Genomic DNA, 21,021 nt, shown 5'->3' with positions numbered 1-21,021 from the left:
TCCTAAACCTGATAAAAAAGATTCAGTGTATTAGCTGGATATAAAATTAACTCAAACAAATCAATGACCTTTCTCTACACAAAGGATAAATGGGCTGAGAAAGAAATTAGGGAAACAACACCCTTCTCAATTATCACAAATAATATAAAATACCTTGGTGTTACTCTAACTAAGGAAGTGAAATATCAGTATGATAAGAACTTCAAGTCTCTGAAGAAAGAAATTGAAGAAGATCTCTGAAAATGGAAAGATCTCCCAGGCTCATAGATTGGCAGGATTAATATAGTAAAAATGGCTATCTGCCGAAAGCACTCTACAGATTCAATGCAATCCCCGTCAAAATTCCAACTCAGTTCTTCACTGAGTTAGGAAGGGCACTTTGCAAATTCATCTGGAATAATAAATAACCTAGGAGAGCAAAAACTATTCTCAACAAAAAAAGAACCTTTGGTGGTATCACCATGCCTGACCTCAAGCTGTAATACAGAGCAATTGTGATAAAAATTATATGGTACTGGTACAGCAAGAGACAGGTAGATCAATGAAATAGAATTGAAGACCCAGAAATGAATCCATATACCTATGGTCACTTTATCTTTGACAAGTGAGCTAAAACCATCCAGTGGAAAAAAGACAGCATTTTCAACAAATGGTGCTGGCACAACTGGTGGTTATCATGTAGAAGAATACAAATTGATGCATTCCTATCTCCTTGTACTAAGGTCAACCATAGATGTGAGTATCATGTAGAAGAATGTGAATTGATCCATTATTTTCTCCTTGTACAAAGCTCAATTCTAAGTGGATCAAAGAACTCCACATAAAACCAGAGACACTGAAATTTATAGAGTTGAATGTGGGGAAAAGCCAGGAAGATATGGGCACAGGGGTAAAATTCCTAATCAGAACAGCAATGGCTTGTGCTGTAAGATCTAGAATTGACAAATGGGACCTCATAAAATTGCAAATCTTCTATAAGGCAAAAGACACTGTCAATAAGACAAAAAGGTCAGCACCAGAATAGGAAAGGATTTTTACCAATCTTAAAGCTGATAAGGGACTAATATCCAATATATACCAAGAGCTCTAAAAGCTGGACTACAGAAATGCAAATGATCCCATTAAAATGGGGTACAGAGCAACAAAAATAATTCTCAACTGAGGAATACCAAAGGGCTGAGTAGCACCTGAAAAAATGTTCAACATCCTTAATCATCAAGGAAATACAAATCAAAACAACCTTGAGATTCCACCTCATACCAGTCAGAAGGTAAGATCAAAAATTCAGGAGATAGCAGATGCTGTCAAGCGTGAGGAGAAAGAGGAACTCTCCTCCATTGCTGGTTGGATTGCAAGCTTGAACAAACCACTCTGGACGTCAGTCTGTTGGTTCCTCAGAATATTGGATATAGTACTACCTGATGATCCAGCAATACCTCTCTTGGGCATACACCCAGAAAATGTTCCAACTGGTAATAACGAACAAGCTCCACTATGTTCATAGCAGCCTTGTTCATAATAGCCAGAAGCTGCAAAGAACCCAGATGTCCCTCATCAGAGGAATGGATAGAGAAATTGTGGTACATTTACAGAATGGAGTACTACTCAGGTATTAGAACAATGACTATATGAAATCTTGGGCAAATGGATGTGTCTGGAGAGGAGACCCAATCCCAAAAGAAGTCATTTGATATGCACTCACTAATAAGTGGATATTAGCCCAGAAACTTAGAATACCCAAGATAAAATTTGAAAAACACAAGGAAATCAAGAAAAAGGAAGACCAACGTGGGGATCCTTCATTCTTTCTTAGAATAGGGAACAAAATACTCATAGAAGGAGTAACAGACAAAGTTTGGAACTAAGAGGAAATGATGGACTATCTAGAGACTACCCCACCCAGGGATCCATCCTATAATCAGCCACCAAACCCAGACACTATTGCATATGCCAGCAAGATTTTGCTGAAAGGACCCTGCTATAGCTGTCTCTTGTGAGGCTATGCCAGTGCCTGGCCTATACAGAAGTGGATGCTCACAGTCATCTATAGGATGGAACACTGGGCCCCCAATGGAGGAGCTAGAGAAAGTACCCAGTGAGCTGAAGGGGTCTGTAACCCTATATGAGGAACAGCAATATGAGCTAACCAGTAACCCCTGATCTTGTGTCTCTACCTCCATATGTAGCAGAAGATGGCCTAGTTGGCCATCATTGGGAGGAGAGGCCCTTAGTCTTGCAAACTTTATATGCCCCAATACAGGGGAATGCCAGGGCCAAGATGTAGGAGTGAGTGAGTAGGGGATCAGGGCAGGGGGAGGGTATAGGGAACTTTTGGGATAGCATTTGATATGTAAATAAAATATCTAGTTAAAAAAAAAAGAAGAAGAGAAAGGTGGAGGGATCGATGAGGGTATTTAGGAGAAGTTGGAGAGGAAGGGGTAGTAGATGGATTTGATCAAAATACATTTTTTTAATTGTTTAAAAATCTATAAGGGTAAATTAACATTAGGAAAATAAATCAAATGCATGAAAATGAACAATTTTATATCTATAGCTCTTATGGTATAATATGAATTTGAAACCCTATTGTATGTTATTTTTAACATTCTAAAAGTTTTATAAATTTAAGGAATTTTGTAAAGTATTTTTTCTGTGGCTTTGAGAGGCTAAAAAATGTTTTTAAATCGCATTATGGGTGTCATACATGAAGATAAATTTCAAAAATTAAAATTATTTTAGTATTCTAGAAGGTATGTTAAGAACTCTTTCTTTTGTAAATTTGATTGCTGAATAAAAAAGGGAAGCTATAAATTTTGAATACAGTATAGTCAGAGATGTATTCACCTTGTGCATTGAATAATTTTAAATCTTTGCAGAAAGTGTGGATTATGGGCCAGTATTTGTGCAAGAACCTGATGATGTCATTTTTCCAACTGATTCTGATGAAAAGAAGGTAGCCCTAAATTGTGAAGTTCGTGGCAACCCGTCTCCTAGTTACAGGTAAAAATTAATTATGCATTGGTTTTCTTCTTTTCAAAATATTTTATTCCTTTATTAATTTATACTTCCATATATTAAATCTAGACCACAGTTTCCCTATGCTTTCACATTCTTTACACCTCCCTGCCTCCTTCCTCCCCATCCACTCCACCTTCAACTCCCTTCAGAAAAGGGCAGGTCTGCCAGGGTTATTAACCAAACATGCCATATCAAGGTGCAATAAGATTACATACATTTCTAACCCAGTAGAAGAGGATGAGGCAACCCAGTAGAAGAAGAAGAGTCCCCAAAACAGGTAAAAGTGTCAGAAACAACCCCTACTCTCTCTGTTAGGAGTCCCACAAAACACCAAGCTTCACAACCGTAACATATATGGAGGCTTCCTGATTGTCATATAAGTTTCTGTGAGGCCATATGAGCCAGGTGGGTTCATTCTATGAGTTTTCTTGTGATTCCTACATTCTTTCCTCCCGAACTCTGCATAATATTTGACTTTGAGTCTCCACATCTGTTTCCATTAGTTGTTGGATGAAACCTCTGTGATGATAATTGAGTAATTGAGTTAGATACCAATTTTCATTGAATTTTGATTTTTTGTATTTTTTCGTTTTTTTTTTTTTTTTTTTTGAAAGTGTGGTTTGGTTCTATTCTAGGTTTCTGGACCATCTGGCCTCTGCTTTCTGGTTTTTCAAGTAATGTCAGTGGTGGGACCCTTCTTATGGCATGAGTCTTAAGCTGGACCAGTCATCGTTTGACTATTACCACAATTTCTATGCCATTACCCCAGCACATCATGCTCGCAGGACAAATTGTAGGCTAAAAGTTTTATGGCTGGGTTGGTGTCTTAAACCCTCTACTGGTTTTGGAGATAGCTGGGTCAGGCTTTCCATTCCCTGTTATTAGGAGTCTTAGTTAGTCACCCTCATAGGTTCCTGGGAATTTCCACTGCACTGTTTCCATACTGCTCCCCCAATGCACCCCCCCCCTCAATTCCAGTTGTCTCCCAAGTCCAGCCAGGGCTGCATAGTGAGACCTGCCATATATATATGCAAGACATATCATAATGTTGCAGGTAGCATAATGTATTTATCTTGTTATACATTTTCTAAGATGGCTTCGGAATGGAACTGAAATCGATCTGGATAGTGACTATCGCTACAGTCTGATAGACGGCACCTTCATCATCAGCAATCCAAGTGAACTCAGGGATTCTGGGCTGTACCAGTGCTTAGCCACCAACTCTTTTGGAAGTATTCTTAGTCGAGAAGCCACTCTTCAATTTGCCTGTGAGTAAAATAAGATTATTTTACCTAGATAGCTGCACAAGTTTAAACCTTCAGTTATAAAGCTTAAGGGTGAAAATATGCTAAACCATAAGACTGAATTAAAACTAGAGAAACCACAAATTTCTTCTGAAGATATGTTCCAGTTTCTTGGTATACTTGCTAGCTCACAAATAAACTCAGCAAAGTATTCTTAAGCATTAAAATCTTGTTCATGAAACCAGATGGTTTTACCAGACATCCGTTACCTGCTTATATCCTTTACTGTGCATTTTATTGCTATTTCCTATAGTCTATCAAAGCACATAATAGCACACATCAGAATCTCTGCATATATTAGAAACCAAGGGAATATTATGAAACAGTAATGCTTCAGTTGGTAACTGTAACCCATACAGATTTTGATTAGATGAAACTGTCAGACACAAACACACACACTTATGCAGCCAATATATCACTTCATTTTGCTCAATGGTTTTGTATATATTACTGGTCTTTTCTAAGATCACATTGCTGGAAGAAGGTAAAGCTGTCTTGCTTAGTGAAATCTTGCCAACTGATATTTACACAATGACAAGATCATCCAGTACTGCCATTTACTGAATGTAACCCATGAGAGAGTGAGACATTGTCTTATAGACACTCTAATGTAAATATACATAAAGTACATTATATGTACTACTAAGCAAATGCATAGATCCTTGAAAAAATGTGAAATTCCTTCATTGATGGGGAAAGCTTACACCTTGTAAAAACTTTAATATCATTTGATAGTTAGCAATCAATTTGAATTTAAATTCTTGAGAATTATAATCGGCAAAAATTGAAAGGGGTTGAAGAATCCCTTCAATGAGATAGAGACACTTTCTTATAAACATGAAGAAAGGAAAAAAAAAAGACTAAACAGTTGGAAGGACACACAGTTGCAAGACTATGAGCAAAATCCTAGGAAAATCAAAATCCTATTTTTTTTTTAAGATTTATTTATTTATTATATGTGAGTACACTGTAGCTGGAATGTCAGACATTCCAGAAGAGGGCGCCAGATCTCGTTGCGGATGGTTGTGAGCCACCATGTGGCTGCTGGGATTTGAACTCTGGACCTTCGGAAGAGCAGTCGGGTGCTCTTACCCACTGAGCCATCTCACCAGTCCCAAAAACTCCTATTTTTTAAAATGTCAATTTGGCTGATTTCAGAACGATATGTTTAGAAATTCAAGAGAAACAAAAACTGTTCCCTGCAAACACTATTTTTGTTTTATAGAATCATTTGTGGCCAGTCATGCGATCATAAAAGGGTTTTGTATTCGTGATAAAACAGCTCATGAAATCAAATAGGTAACCTTCCCTGCCACCCTTCTATTGAATAAAATGGTCATTTTGAGAGATAGATATGTCATGACATTTTTAAAAATGATAGTTCCAATTTGACTTTGTGTCTTTCCTGAATACTGCAATTGCATTATAATCTAAATAATGTTTATTATTCTGACCTTATTAACTACTGCACTGTGATTAATTTTGTAATTGTATAAAGTAGTACAAAGTAAATGGTAGTAAGATAATTAAGTATGGAATCAGCATATTTCTTCTCTTTTTCACAGTAAAGAACTACTTAATTTTCCTAGCACATATTTAAGAACCACCAGGGCTTATAAAACTTTTGTCATGATAATAATGTTACTTACTGGCTTGTCCACAGTTAGGATCGAGAAGGCTAAATGCTCCATGGGAGGCTGAGATTACAAAACTAGCTTTCTGTTATCAGCAGCTTACTACACCACAAGTTCTGGCTTGTGAAGACACAAGTGGATGAGGACATTGATGCTGGCTCCTTTTACCAGCAATGAAGAAAAAAAAAAATGAAAGGAGGGAGGGAGAGAAGGAAGGAGGGAAGGAGAAGCTATAGCTAATGTGTTTAAAATGAACTGAAATTTAAATTCTTCTGAACGTGTCTTTCTATTCCCTTTCAAAAAAGATATTTAGATAATAATTGTTCCAAACTGTTTTATTAGCATGCTTTTTTGGACCTCCTCAAAATGTGACTTAATGTGACTTGAGATATAAGATTTTTGGTCAATAAGAATGGGATACATATGCAAATCCTCATGAAATGCCCTGCACATCAGATGGAAATTAGCATGATCCAGGGAGTCTCACAATCATTGTAGTTGGAGAAAATACTTCCTGAGATTCCCAGTGGCCAAGTCAGATAGATAGGTAGGTAGATAGATAGATAGATAGATAGATAGATAGATAGATAGATAGATAGATAGATAGACAGACAGACAGACAGACAGAGTAGATAGGAGACTCTACTTCAGAAGAAACTGTTGTTCTTAATAAATTCTCATAATATTTTACATGAGAAGCTTGTACTTCAATCTCTGCATCATCTCACAAGACTCAGCAGCAAATTTAATTAGCCTAATTAATTCTGTAAAGGTAGTCAGGAAGTAATTCATTTAAATTACTGATATATCCAAATACAGAAATATAATTGGAATGTTATAAGTACCAGCGAACATCTTTGAGTTGCTAACTAAAGAGTCACTTCCTGTCCTCCTCACCTGTCCCACACAGGCATGGGTTAACTTTATACTAATGAATATTTTCATACTGACTTTTTCCCAAAGGAATAATTACAAATACATTTCAGCCCACATAATATTAAAACTTTTACTTTATCATTAATAAATATCTAGCTAACAGAGCTACAGTAAAAATTACTGAGGGTGAGAAATTTATATTTTAAAATGTGTTTTCAAGTTCAGAGATGGTGTTGTAAATAAACACAACCCTGATATATTCTGTCCAGTAGTGAACCTTAGTGGTTATCAAGATGATACTTGAAAAACTATATTTTCTTTCTGGAGTCTATGTTCATCATGAGGGTGATTTCTTTACAGAGTGGAAGGATATCTCCTCAGACAAGTGAGAACATACAATATCATACATTGCCACTCCTTAGCTAGTGCCACCTGGATGGGGATTTAAATGGATAATGTAACTTTTCAATACCAAACCCAAAGCTCACTGCAGACTCTCCAGAGTTGGTAATTTTTCTTTCTTTATAGAAATAATTCATGCCAGCAAGTCAAACAGAAAATGAATCAAGAGTAAAATCTCCTCATGCTGTCTCTAGCTTCAGAATATATCTTTATATGCAATCCTTTGTAAATTGATAGTTCATATCTAAATTTGAACACAGTGCTTTTCAGGGCATTTAGATGGTTTAGATCCAAAATATTCCATTCGTTATTCGTGAAGCAGCTGATTAAAATAACCTCCTTAACTTTTGAGAGATTTTATTACTTGTAGCCTTTATATCTAAGCCCTTTAATTTAACCTTCCATTTTCATATAAAACTCAAAAATTACCTCTCTGTGTTTTTCATAACTTTTTCTCTAAAGTAAAATTAACCTTAGACTTTAAAACCACATTTTACTAGTTTTAAACATCTAATGAAACTATTTGAATAATCACTAACTCCACAGTATAGCCTAAACTTATTTCATTAGTCTATGAGGTTTTGCCCATAATAACTTTATTAATTTATTTTAATATTAAGCTGAATAAAGGAGTGATATTAGTCTGAATGAGTTCAATGGTTGTAAAAATATTAGATTTTGTTATAAAATAAGGCTGTTTATCATTTTATCTTCCATACACAACGCAACTGTCTCTCTTTCTCTCTCTCCTTCTCTCTCTCCCCCTCTGTCTTTCTCTCTCTCTCTCTCTCTCAGTATATATATATATGTGTGTGTGTGTGTAGATATATATGTATATATATATATGAGATACATATACATACATATATGTATATTTATATGTGTGTATGATATAAATATGTATATACATATACATATATATATATATAAATTATATATGATGGGTGTATGTGTTTTATTTTGTTCTGTGCCAGTCTTATGCAGCTCAGTCTAATCTTGAATCGAGTTACATAGATAGCTGATGACCATGAGCTTCCAGTCTTCCTGCATGTACCTCCAAAAGGCTGGAATCCTAACTACATGACTCCTTTTCAAAGAACTAAAGACTAATTTCTGCTTATTTTTTTAAAGATAGCTTAACTACTTTTGGTTTTAATTTTTTAAGAGTTTTTTTTTTCTTTTGAGGCAGGGTTTCTCTGTGTATTCCTGGCTGTCCTGGAACTCACTCTGTAGACTAGGCTAGCCTCGAACTCAGAGATCTGCCTGCCTCTGCCTCCCAAGTGCTGGGATTAAAGGCATGCACCACCACCTGGCTTGGTTTAATTTTTTATTAATTGATTATTTTATTTACACCTCAAATGCTGCCCCCCTCCTGGTTCCCCCTCAAAGAGTCCTTCCCTGTCTCTTCTCCCCTTTGCCTCCGAAAAGGTGCCTCTCCCATATTCCACCAACCTGGGGCATCAAGTATCTACAAGATTATACACATCATCTCCCACTGAGTCCAAAGAAAGCAGTCCTCTGCTACATATGTGTCTGAGGCCTCAGTCTGGCCTGTGTTTGCTCTTTGGTTGGTGGGTCAGTTTCTGGAAGTTCCCAGGGTTCCAGGTTAGTTGACACTGTCGGTCTTCCTGTGGGGTTGCCATTCACTCTGTTCCTTTAATCCTCCCCCTAACTCTTAAACAGGGGTCCCCAACTGTTGCATGTAGTTTTAAAAACATGTTACTTACCACCTTAGCCAAGGAGCTGCCAGCACCCCCCCCCCCCCCCCTTTTTTTTTTTCCTTCTGGCTCCACCTTTGCTCCAGGGTTGACAGTGTTACCAGCCTACTCCCTAGAATCTGCTGATAAAGGACACAAGATCAGTTTTGTTATTTTAGAACTTGCCTGCTAGGCACAATTGCTGGATGCAGATACCTCCCTTCTGGAAATGTGGGACCTTACCAAATGATCATCTCCATTTCCCCTTCTGCCACAAACTCAGTGTCCATTCTAATCAGCCCCTGTGAAATGTCTTTGGCAACCAACCTGCAATGAAGCCGCAGACCCTGGCTGCTCCGAGATCTTACATGATTACTGAGTGGCTCTCTTTCCATGGCAGAAAAAGCCCTTCTCCCTTTCCCTGCATCGCTCTTTCCTCCTGGGACATGGAAGTCCCATCTATTCTTTCCTCCCACCAATTGGCTCCAGGTCTTCTTTATTAACACGTCAAGAACCAATTAAGGAACCAGTCTGTGAGTATCAGGCAGCTGCTGGTAGAGCCTTTTAGAATAGCCATGGTAAGCTCCTGTCTGCAAGCACAACATAACATCAGTAATCGTGTTAGAGATTGGTGCCTGACCATGGGTTGCCTATTCCTTCAGTATCTGCTCCATTTTGTCCCTGCATTTCTTTAGACAGAAACAATTTTGGGTCAAAAGAATTATAAGTGTTTTGGTGTCCCCATTCCTCTACTGGGGGTCCTATGTGAGTACTGGAGGTAGTCTCTTAGGGTCCCTTCTCCTCATTGTTGGGCATTTTGACTAAGGTCTTCCACATTGAGTCCTTTGAACCTTCCCCATTCTTGGTCTGTGGGACTTTCTAAAGGTTACCACCCCTGCACCCCACACCCTGAAGCTGCATATTTCTATTCATTCTCCTGGCCCTCAGTGCCTCTCTCCTCTCTGCGCCCCACCCCGACCCCCACCCCACCTTGATCCTGCCCCTTTTCCCATCCACCTCCTATCTTCCACCCAGGTTCTTCAATCCCTCTGCCTCCCATGATTATTTTGTTCCATGTTTGCCTTAGTTAGGGTTTTACTGCTGTGAACAAACACCATGACCAAGGTAACTCTTACATGAATAACATTTAATTAGGGTTGGCTTACAGGTTCAGAGGTTCTGTCCATTATCATCAAGGCAGAACATAGCAGCACCTAGGTAGGCATGGCACAAGAGGAGCTGAGAATCTTGTTCTAAAGGCTAACGTTAGAAGATTGGCCTCTAGACTGCTAGGATGCAGGTCTAAAAGCCCTCCCCAAAAGTGACAACCTTCCTCCAAAAGGCCACATCTACTGCAAGACCACACCTCCAAATACTGTCACTCCCTGGACCAAGGATATTCAAACCACAACATTATTTTAAGTTAGATTTAAGCATCTTCACTTGGGCCTACTCTCACGTTTAACTTCTCTAAGTCTGTGGAGTGTATTATGGGCATTCTGTACTTTATGACTAATATACACTTATCAGTGAGTACATACTATGCATGTCCTTTTGAGTCTGAGTTACCTCATTCAGGATGATATTCTCTAGTTTCATCCATTCGCCTGCAAAATTCATGATGTTCTTGTGTAAATAAACCACATTTTCTGTATTTATTCTTTGGTTGAGGGACATCTAGGTTTCCAGTTTCTGATTATTACGAATAAGGCAGATATAAACATGGTGGAACACCTGTCCTTGTGATATGGTGGAGCATGTTTTGAGTATATGTACAGGAGCATCATTTGGGTATATGTACAGATCAAGAATGAGTTGGGAAACAGGACCTCAGCATCAGAACTACCGTTACAAACAGCCAGATTGATTTCCAGAGTGGTTGTACAAGCTTACAGCCCCACCAACTATGGAAAACTTTCCTCCTTTCCCATATCATTCCCAGCATGTGCCATAGCTTGAGTTTTTGGTCTTAGCCATTCTGATTAGTGTAAGGTGAATCTCAGGGTCAATTTGATTGTCTTTTCCCTGATGACTAAAAATATTAAACATTTCTTTAAGTGATTCTTGCCCACTCAAGATTCCTCTGTTGAGAATTCTTTGTTTAGCTCTGTACCCCATTTTTTAATTGGGTTATTTGGGTTTTTTGGAGTCTAACTTCTTGAATATAATTCTTTATATATTTTGGTTCTTAGCCCTGTCAGATTAGGAAGGATCTTTACCCAATCTTTAGTGGCAACTTTGTCCTGCTGACAGTGTCCTTTGCTTACAGAAGCTTCTCTGTTTCATGAGGTTCCATTTATCAATTGTTGATCTTAAAGCCTGATCCATTACGTTCTGTTCTGTAAATTTTCCCCTGTGCCTATGTGTTCAAGGCTATTTCCCATCTCTCTTCTATAAGATTTAGTGTATCTGGTTTTATGTTGAAGCCTTGATTCACTTGGTTTTATGTTAAAGCCTTGATTCACTTGGAATTGAGCTTTGTATAGGGTGATAAATATGGATCAATTTGCATTCTTCTACATGCAGACTATCAAGTAGACCACCATCATTTGTTGAAGATGCTTTCTTTTTACCACCATATGGTTTTGGCTTTTTTTTTTTTTGTCAAAAATAAAGTGTCTGCAGGTATGTGAGTTAATTTCAGGGTCTTTGATTCTATTTCATGATCAACCTGTCTGTCTTTGTATCAATACTGTAAGATTATTATCACTATTGTTCTGTAGTACAGCTTGAGATCAGGAACTCAGGGATGGTGGTTGTTCTAGAAGTTCTTTTATTGTTCAGAATTGTTTTGGCTATTCTGGCATTTTTATTTTTCCATATGTAGTTGAGAATTCCTCTTTCAAGAACTGTAAAAAAATGCACTGGAATTTTGATGGGAATTGCATTGAATCTATAGATTGCTTTTGTTAAGATAGCCATTTCTACTATGTTAAGCCTACTGACACAGAAGATCTTTAGATCTCTGTGGTTTTCTTAGATTTCTTTCTTCAGGGACTTGCTTGCTTAGAGTTATACCAAGATATTTTATATTATTTGTGAAGGGTGTTGTTTCCTTAATTTCTTTATCAGCCTGTTTATCTGTTGTGTACTGGATACCTACTGATTTGTTTGAGTTAATTTTATATCCAGCCACCTTGCTGAAGATTTTTTTATGAGCTCTAAGGGTTTTCTGGTAGAATTTTATGAGTCACCAATATATACTATCATATCATCCATGAATAGTGATGCCTTGACTTCGTCCTTTCCAATTTGTATCCCTTTGATCTCTTTATGTTATCTTATTGTACTAGCTACAACTTCAAGTACTATACTGAACAGATAGGAAGAGAGTGGGCAGCAGTGGGCTGCCTGTATTGTTCCTGATTTTAACAGGATTGCTTCAAGTTTCTCTCCATCCAGTCTGTTAGCCTATGTCTTTTTATTGGTGAATAGAGTTCATTGATGTTGAGAGATATTAATGGCCAATGATTGTTAGTTCCTGTTATTTTGTTGTTGGATGTTGTATCATATATGTGAGTCTCTGCTTTTGGGTTTGGTGCGAGATGATTGATTTCTTGTGTTTTCTTGGGTGTGGGTACCCTTCTTATGTTACAATTTTCCTTCTAGTATCCTCTATAAGACTGGATTAGTAGAAAAATAGTTATCATGGAATATCTTGGTTTTTCCATATGTGAAAATTGAGAGTTTTGCTGGAAATAGAAGTCTGTGCTGGCATATTTGGTTTCTTAAGGTCTCCCAGACACCTTTCCAGAATCTTCTGGTTTTTAGAGCCTCTATTAAGATGTCAGTTGTAATTCTGATAGGTTTGCCTTTATATGTTACTTGGCCTTTTACCCTTACAGCTTTTTTACTGTACATTTAGTGTTTTAATTGTTATGGGGTGGGAAGATTTTCTTTTCTGGTAGGATCTATTTAGAGTTCTGTAGGCTTCTTTTATTCTTACTTTTCGTTTATGATTTTGTTGTAGATGTTTTCTGGCCCTTTGTACTGGGACTTTTTACCGTCTTCATTCCTATTATTCTTAGGTTTGGTCTTTTTGTTGTGTCCCAAATGTCCTGGATTTTTTTGTTTGTTTGTTTATGAATTTTTAACACTTTGCATTTTCTTTGCCTGCTGTGTCAATATCTTTTGTGGTATATTCTATATCTGAGATTCTCTTTCCCATAACTTGTATTCAGCTAGTGGTGCTTACATTTGTAGTTCCTGATCTCTTTCTTTTTTTTTCCATCTCCATGGTTGCCTCCATTTGTGATTTCTTTATTGTTTCTATTTTCATTTTTAGGTCTTGAACTGTTTTGTTCATTTCCTTTACCTGTTTGATTATTTTATTCCTGTATTTCTTTAAGGGATTTATGTTTCCTCTTTTAGGGAGTCTACATTTTTTACTGTGTTTTCCAATATTTCCTTAAGGGAATTATTTATACTCTCTTTAAAGGCCTCTATTATCTTCTCGAGATGTGATTTAAGGTCAGAATCTTGCTCTAGAGGTGTTTGAGTAATCAAGGTTTGCTGTAGAAGAAGAGCTGGGTTATGATGGTGCCGAATTGCATTGGCTATGGTTTATTATGTTCCTACATTTTCTGTTCACCATCTGGTTACTTCTGCTTTTAACTGGCCAGTGAGTCCCAGATTGGAGCAGGCTTCCCGGGAGGCAGTTGGAGCTGTGTGTCCTAGGTTAAAGCAGGTCTCTTGGGAAACAGGCAGCGCTATGTCTTGGGTGAGAGCAGGCAATCTTCACCAGATGAAGGTAAAGGTATAGACCTGGAGGGAGATGGGACTCTGATTTTGTGGGACAGAGCCCATGTTTGCTGGGCTCTGTGCGGTCCCAGCTGGTATGGGTATTGAGGCAACTGAAAACAAATAAAAGTGAGTTTTATCTTGTTCTATCTGGAAGTTTATACCATAAAAAATATAAAATAAACAATAGTTTCCAAAGGTAGGAGCGTTTTTACATATGTCATTAACAGTCTAAGCAATTCCAATATTAGGATAAGTCTTATAGCTTCTTATATTAAGAATAGAAAATTGAAAAATAAACATCATAAAATCTATGTATGACCATTCAGGTCAGATTAACAGTAAACCTAAGCTATGCAATGCTTCAATTAGCATTATGTAAATTTTGGGCATTTTGAGCATCTGTACTTTCTTTATATAGAGAATATTTATTCACAGATTTCTTTTGGTTTCATTATCTATTCACCTGGATTACACCAATGCAGAGTCTCACAGAGAACATTTACACCAACAGCTTTCCTCTGATGTTTTATTCCAGTAAACTAAGCAGTAATTTATTCCAATAAGCTAAACTTTGTTTTGTAATGAGAATATAACAATTGTTTTATTATCATGCGTGTAAGATACAAATTGCCCTAATTATAAGGGAGATATAGTATAGAAGCAAAATATTGTTGTCTACAGGTTCATGTGTTTTGGGCCAGACTGGTGACACTATATTGAGAGGTTGTAGCAACTGTTGGAGGTCACTCAGGCAAACCTTAATAAAAGCCCAGTATAGTTCTATCACTATCTATCTGGTTTTTTTCCTGTTTGCTGATAGGATTTAACTCTCACATGCCTACATGCACAAGCATGAGAAGACCCAGAGTGAGGACAGAAAGTGGATGGTAAAAACTGCTCACAGAGAACAAGGCCCTTATGAGGAACTAGACTAGGTGCTTCTCATATTATATTCTAGCATAATAGCTGGCTGCCTTCTGGACATGTCCTAAAACTTGAATAAGGCTACATTTAAAAGTAGTCGAAAGTTTTTTTTGCTAGAAAAGAATTATAGACATTAAATCTGTGGCATGATTATTGCACATTGTATTTTTCAAGATTTGCAGTAAGTGGAATAGCTTGAAGTAAAACAGAAATGTATAAACCACAAATGTAGCCAAAGAAGTGTGTGTGAAGCACAGAACATGGTGGATGCAGACGTTTCTTGCTGTTAAAGTGATAAGCACCAGTTATGAGAAATATTTGACTTTTCAGGAGAACAAGAGGAAATGTACCTTGAGGCCAAAAGTATTTAAGGTGTGAGAACCTTTTTTAAACACAAACTAGCACATTAAATAGACTGGGCTAGAAAAGAAATTCCTCCCAATACATAATAATCAGAAAAACAAATGCACTAAATAAAGATAAAGTATTAAAAGTAGTAAGGGAAATAGGTCAAGTAACATATAAAGGCAGACTACTAGAATTATACCAGACTTCTCAAAAGAGACTATGAAAGCCAGAATATCTTGGACAGATGTTATACAGACCTTAAGAGAACCCAAATGCCAGCTCAGGATACTATACCCAGCAAAAGTCTCAATTACCATAGATGGAGAAACCAAAGTATCCCATGAAAAAATCAAATTCACACAATATCTCTTCATGAATACAGCCCTTCAAAGTTTAATAAAGAGAAAACTCCCATAAAACGAGGGAAACTATACCCTAGAAAAAGCCAGAAGGTAATCTTTCAACAAACCTAAATGCAGATAACCCCAAGAACAGAATCCCAAAATTAACAACAAAAATGACAGGAAGCAAAAAAAATTACTTTTCCTTAATATCTTTTAATATTAATGGACTCAATTCCCCAATAAAAAGACATAGACTAAAAGACTGGCTATATAAACAGGACCCAACTTTTTGCTGCATACAGGAAACCCACCTCAGTGACAAAGACAGACATTACCTCAGAGTAAAAGGCTGGAAAACAATTTTCCAAGCACATGGTCTGAAGAAACAAGCTGGAGTAACCATTCTAATACCTACTAAAATTGACTTTCAACACAAACCTATCAAAAAAGACAAGGAGGGGCACTTCATACTCATCAAAAGTAAAATCTACCAAGATGAACTCTCAATTCTGAACATCTATGCTCCAAATACAAGCACATCCACATTCACTAAAGAAACTTAGTAAAGCTCAAACCACACATTGAACCTCACACAATAATAGTGGGAGACACCACTCTCATCAATGTACAGATCCTGGAAACAGAAACTAAACAGAGATACAATGAAACTAACAGAATTATGAAAAATGGATTTAACAGATATCTATAGAACATTTTATCCAAAAACAAAAGGATATACCTTCTTCTAAGCACCTCATGGTACCTTCTCCAAAACTGTCCATATAATTGGTCACAAAACAGGCCTTAGCAGATACAAAAATATTGAAATTATCCCATGCGTCCTATCAGATTACCATGGGACAAGGCTGATCTTTAAAAACGACATAAATAATAGAAAGCCAACATACACAGGGAAGCTGAGCAACACTCTTCTCAATGATGTCTTAGTCAAGGAAGAAATAGAGAAAAAATTAAAGACCTTTTAGAGTTTAATGAAAATGAAGCCACAACATACCCAAACTTATGGGACACAAGGAAAGCAGTCCTAAGAGGAAAACATATAGCTCTGATTGCCACCAAAAAGAAACTGGAGAGAGCATACAGGAGCAGCTTGACACCACACCTAAAGTTTCTAGAACAAAAGGAAACAAATTCACCCAAGAGTAATAGAAGGCAGGAAATAATCAAACTAAGGGCTGAAGTCAAACAAGTGGAAACAAAAAGAACAAAACAAAGAAACAACCAAACCAGGAGCTGGTTCTTTGAGAAAATAAACAAGTAAGATGAATCCTTAGCCAGACTAACTAAAGAGCACAGGGACAGTATCCTATTAACAAAATCAGAAATGTAGAAGGAGACATAACAACAGAATCTGTGAAAATCCAAAACTCTTCAGATCCTACGACAAAAGCCTATATGCAACAAAACTGGAAAACCTGGATGGAATGGACAATTTTCTAGACAAATACCCAGTACCAAAGTTAAATTAGCATCAGATTAGCTATCTAACCTAAAGATATAGAAGCAGCCATTAATAGTCTCCCGACCAAAAATAGCCCAGGACCAGATGCCCATCTGGTGGGTATTCTTAGTGCAGAGTTCTCTCAGACCTTCAAAGAAGACCTTATTCTAATTCTCCTCAAACTATTCCACAAACTAGAGACAGACTGTACTCTACCCAATTCAGTCTATGAAGCCACAATTACTCCTGTACCTAAACCACAAAAAGACCCAACGAAGAAAGAAACTTCAGACCAATTTTCCTTATGAATATCAATACAAAAATACTCAATAATATTCTCACAAACCGAATCCAAGAACACATCTAAACAATCATCTATTCTGATAAAGTAGGCTTCATCCCAGGGATGAAGGGATGGTTTAATATACGAAAATCCATCAATGTAAATCACTATATAAACAAACTCAAAGACAAAAACCTCATGATAATCTCATTAAATGCTGAGAAAACACTTGACAAATTCCAACACCCATTTATGATAAAAGCCTTGGAAAAATCAGGAATTCAAGGCCCATACCTAAACATAATAAAAGCAATATACAGCAAGCCAGTAGCCAACATCAAAGAAAATGGAGAGGAACTTGAAGGAATCCCACTAAAATCAGGAACTAGACAAGGCTGCCTACTATCTCCCTACCTATTCAATATAGTACTTGAAATCCTAGCGAGAGCAATTAGACAACAAAAGGAGATCCAGGAGATACAAATTGGAAAGGAAGACCTCAAAATATCACTATTTGCAGAAGAAATTATAGCATATATTAGTGATCCTAAAAATTCCACCAGAGAACTTCTAAAGTTGATAAACAACTTCAGTGAAGTAGCTGGATACAAAATTAACTCAAACAAATCAGTGGCTTTTCTGTACGCAAAGGATAAACAGGCTGAGAAAGAAATTATGGAAACAAAACTCTTCACAATGACCACAAATAATATAAAATACCTTGATGTGACTCTAAGAAGGTGAGAGATCTGTGTGATAAAAACTTCAAGTCTCTGAAGAAAGAAATCAAAGAAGATCTCAGAAGATGGAAAGACCTCCCATGCTCATGGATTGGCAGGATTAATATAGTAAAAATGGCTATCTTGCCGAAAGCAGTCTACAGATTCAATGCAATCCCCATCAAAATTCCAATTTAATTCTTCACAGAATTAAAAAGGGCAATTTGCAAATTCATATGGATTAACAAAAAACCTAGGATAGCAATTACTCTTCTTCAAAACATATTAAAACAACAACAAACAAACAAACAAACAAAAAAACCTCTGGTGGAATCATCATTGCTGACCTCAAGCTGTACTATACTACAGAGTCATTGTGATAAAATCTGCATAGTATTGGTACAGAGACAGACAGATAAATCAATGGAATAGAACTGAAGACCCAGAAATGAACCCATACACCTATGGTCACTTGATATTTGACAAAGGAGCTAAAACTATCCAGTGGAAAAAAGACAGCATTTTCTACAAATAGTGCTTTCTCAACTGGCAATTAGCATGTAGAAGAATGCAAATTGATCCATTCTTATCTCCTTGTACAAAGCTCAAGTCTAAGTGTATCAAGGAACACAACATAAAACCAGAAACACTGAAACTTATAGAGGAGAAAGTGGGGAAGAGCCTCGAAGATATGGGCACAGGGGAAAATTTCCTGAACAGAACAGCAACGGCTTTTGGTGTAAGATCAAGAATTGACAAATGGGACCTCATAAAATTACAAAGCTTATGTAAGGACAAAGACACTGTCAATAAGACAAAAAGGCCACCAACAGATTGGGAAAGGATCTTTACCAATCCTAAATCCCATAGGGGATTAATACCCAATATATATAAAGAACTGAAGAAGTTGGATTCCAGAACACCAAATAACCATATTTAAAAATGTGGTACAGAGCTAAACAAATAATTCCCAACTGAAGAATACCAAATGGCTGAGAAGCACCTGAAAAAATGTTCAACATCCTTAATCATCAGGGAAATGCAAATCAAAACAAACCAAAGGTTCCTCCTCACACCATTCAGAATGGCTAATGTCAAAATTTCAGGTGACAGCAGATCCTGGTGAGGTTGTGGAATTGCAAACTGGTACAACTACTCTAGAAATGAGTTTGGTGGTTCCTCAGAAAATTGGACATAGTAAGATCCAGCAATACCACTCCTGGACATATACCCAGAAGATGTTCCAACTTTTAGTAAGGACACATGCTGTACTATGTTCATAGCAGCTGTATTTATAAAAGCCAGAAGCTGGAAAGAACACACATATCCATCAACAGATAAATGGATACAGAAAATGTGATACTTTTACATAATAGAGTAATACTCAGCTATAAAAGCAATTATTTTATGAAATTCTTAGGCAAATGGATGGATCTGAAGGATATCATCCTGAGTGAGGTAACCCAATCACAAAAGAACACACATGATATGCACTCACTGATAAGTGGACACTAGCCCAGAAACTTAGAATTCCCAAGATACAATTTTCAAAACTCATGAAACTCAAGAAGAAGGAAACCCCAAAATGTGGGTTACTTTATTCCTTCTTAGAAGGGAGAACAAAATACCCATGAAAGGAGTTACAGAGACAAAGTCTGGAGCTGAAACTGAAGGAAGGACAATCCAGAGACTGCTCTACCCGGGGATCTATCCCATAAACAACCACCAAACTCAGATACTATTGCATATACCAACAAGTTTTTGCTGAAAAGACCCTGATATAGTTGTCTCCTGTGAGGTTATGCCATTTCCTGGCAAATACAGAAGTTGATGCTCACAGTCACCCATCTATTGGATGGAACACATGGTCCCCAATGATGGAGAAAGGATCCAGGGAACTGAAGGGGTCTGCAGCCCTATAGGAGGAAGAATAATATGAACTAACCAGACTCCCAGAGCTCATGTCTCTAGCTACATATGTACCAGAGAATGGACTAGCCCTCCATCAGTGGGAAGAGAGGCCCCTTTATCTGGCAAAGATTCTATGCCGCAGTATAGGGGAATGTCAGGGCCAGGAACTGGGAATGGGTGAGTTGGGGAGCAGGGAGAGTAGGGAGGATATAAGGGAATTTCAGAGAGGAAACTAAGAAAGAAGATAGTATTTGAAATGTAAATGAAGAAAACATCTAATAAAAAATCAAAATAAAGCTATTAGAATTATAGGGACTTTTGTAATTTACTAAACACACTTGCAGCTTTAGATCTCTGTGAGCTAGTGGCATCAGAGATGATATAGTATAGCTCAGAGTTTTGCATATTTTGTCCCAAGCTAGTACTCCTCATTTAGGGGGTGTGGCATTTTGGAAGGTGTACAGAGCTGGAGAAAGCTGTGAAGAAATCCCACTGGTATGAGAGACCCTTGTACAATAAAGCTTAGAAGCTTACCCCTGCTTCTACTTCCATCTCTTTATGTTCTTGGTTCTTTACTTGATGGTACCATGAACCTCAGCTTCACACAGCCACAAGGCTCTCCCCAAGGCTCTCCTATCTCCCTACTTGCCACACATGATGGACTCCATTTCTCAAAGCCAAATAACCCTTTCCTCGTTTGAATTGCTTCTTGGTCCAGTATTTGTTCAAAGTAATGGGAAAGAATCTAATGACGGAGATAAAATAAGTATAATTTATTCCATTTAAATGCCTATGTCCTCAAGTTATAGTGAATTCAGGAAACACATAATGATTTTAGAAGTCTTGGTCATGTACTCTATGTCAATTTTATCTTCTAATGTAAATACAATCTAGTCTATTGCAAATATTCACTTCAAAAAAAGCAATGGATTAGAGATTGGAAATTTCCCATTAATCCAACTTTAGATCAAACTATATTCTAGCACCTGAAGTTTATATAATCTATTAGTCTTATGAGCAGAAGCTAAAAGTCAGCTAACAAGTTGGTATTAGCATCTCACTTGAAAATTTAACATATAGATGTGAGCTTAAATTGCAGTCTAAATTTAATTATCTAAGTTTCTACATCTTGGAAGGAGTAAGAACTTGTAATATGGGTTCAAATTGCCTTTGCCACCACCTCAAAAACTAGGATGGCATTGTAAGCATGTATAAGGGTTAGTGGACATTTAAATACAAGACAGATCCATTTGATTCAGAATTTCTCTTAGTTTCTCTGTGTCCCTGTTTAGTTTCTGTTTCCATGATCTGTCCATTGGTGAAAGTGGTGTGTTGAAGTCTCCCACTATTATTGTA

General features: G+C 37.2%; 1 protein-coding gene across 11 annotated transcripts in view; it reads left to right on the top strand.

The window, feature by feature from the left end:
- Cntn5 (contactin 5) overlaps nucleotides 1-21,021 on the top strand; it is a 1,179,522-nt gene that overhangs the window by 713,050 nt on the left and 445,451 nt on the right. For 8 of the 11 annotated variants that reach the window (XM_021171282.2, XM_029481828.1, XM_029481827.1 and 5 more), the window contains 2 exons: nucleotides 2,877-3,000; nucleotides 4,111-4,286. In XM_021171282.2, coding sequence (XP_021026941.1) covers nucleotides 2,877-3,000; nucleotides 4,111-4,286 — 300 coding nt within the window. Of the gene's footprint in view, nucleotides 1-2,876; nucleotides 3,001-3,361; nucleotides 3,424-3,653; nucleotides 3,836-4,110; nucleotides 4,287-21,021 lie in introns of those variants that run through there. The other 3 variants (XM_029481833.1, XM_029481834.1, XM_029481835.1) reach the window with 3 other exon arrangements.

Source organism: Mus caroli, chromosome 9 (assembly GCF_900094665.2).
Source record: "Mus caroli chromosome 9, CAROLI_EIJ_v1.1, whole genome shotgun sequence".
Classification (NCBI taxonomy): domain Eukaryota; kingdom Metazoa; phylum Chordata; class Mammalia; order Rodentia; family Muridae; genus Mus; species Mus caroli.
The sequence above is the reverse complement of the archived record's forward strand: the minus strand, read 5'-3'. Positions and strand labels throughout refer to the sequence as shown.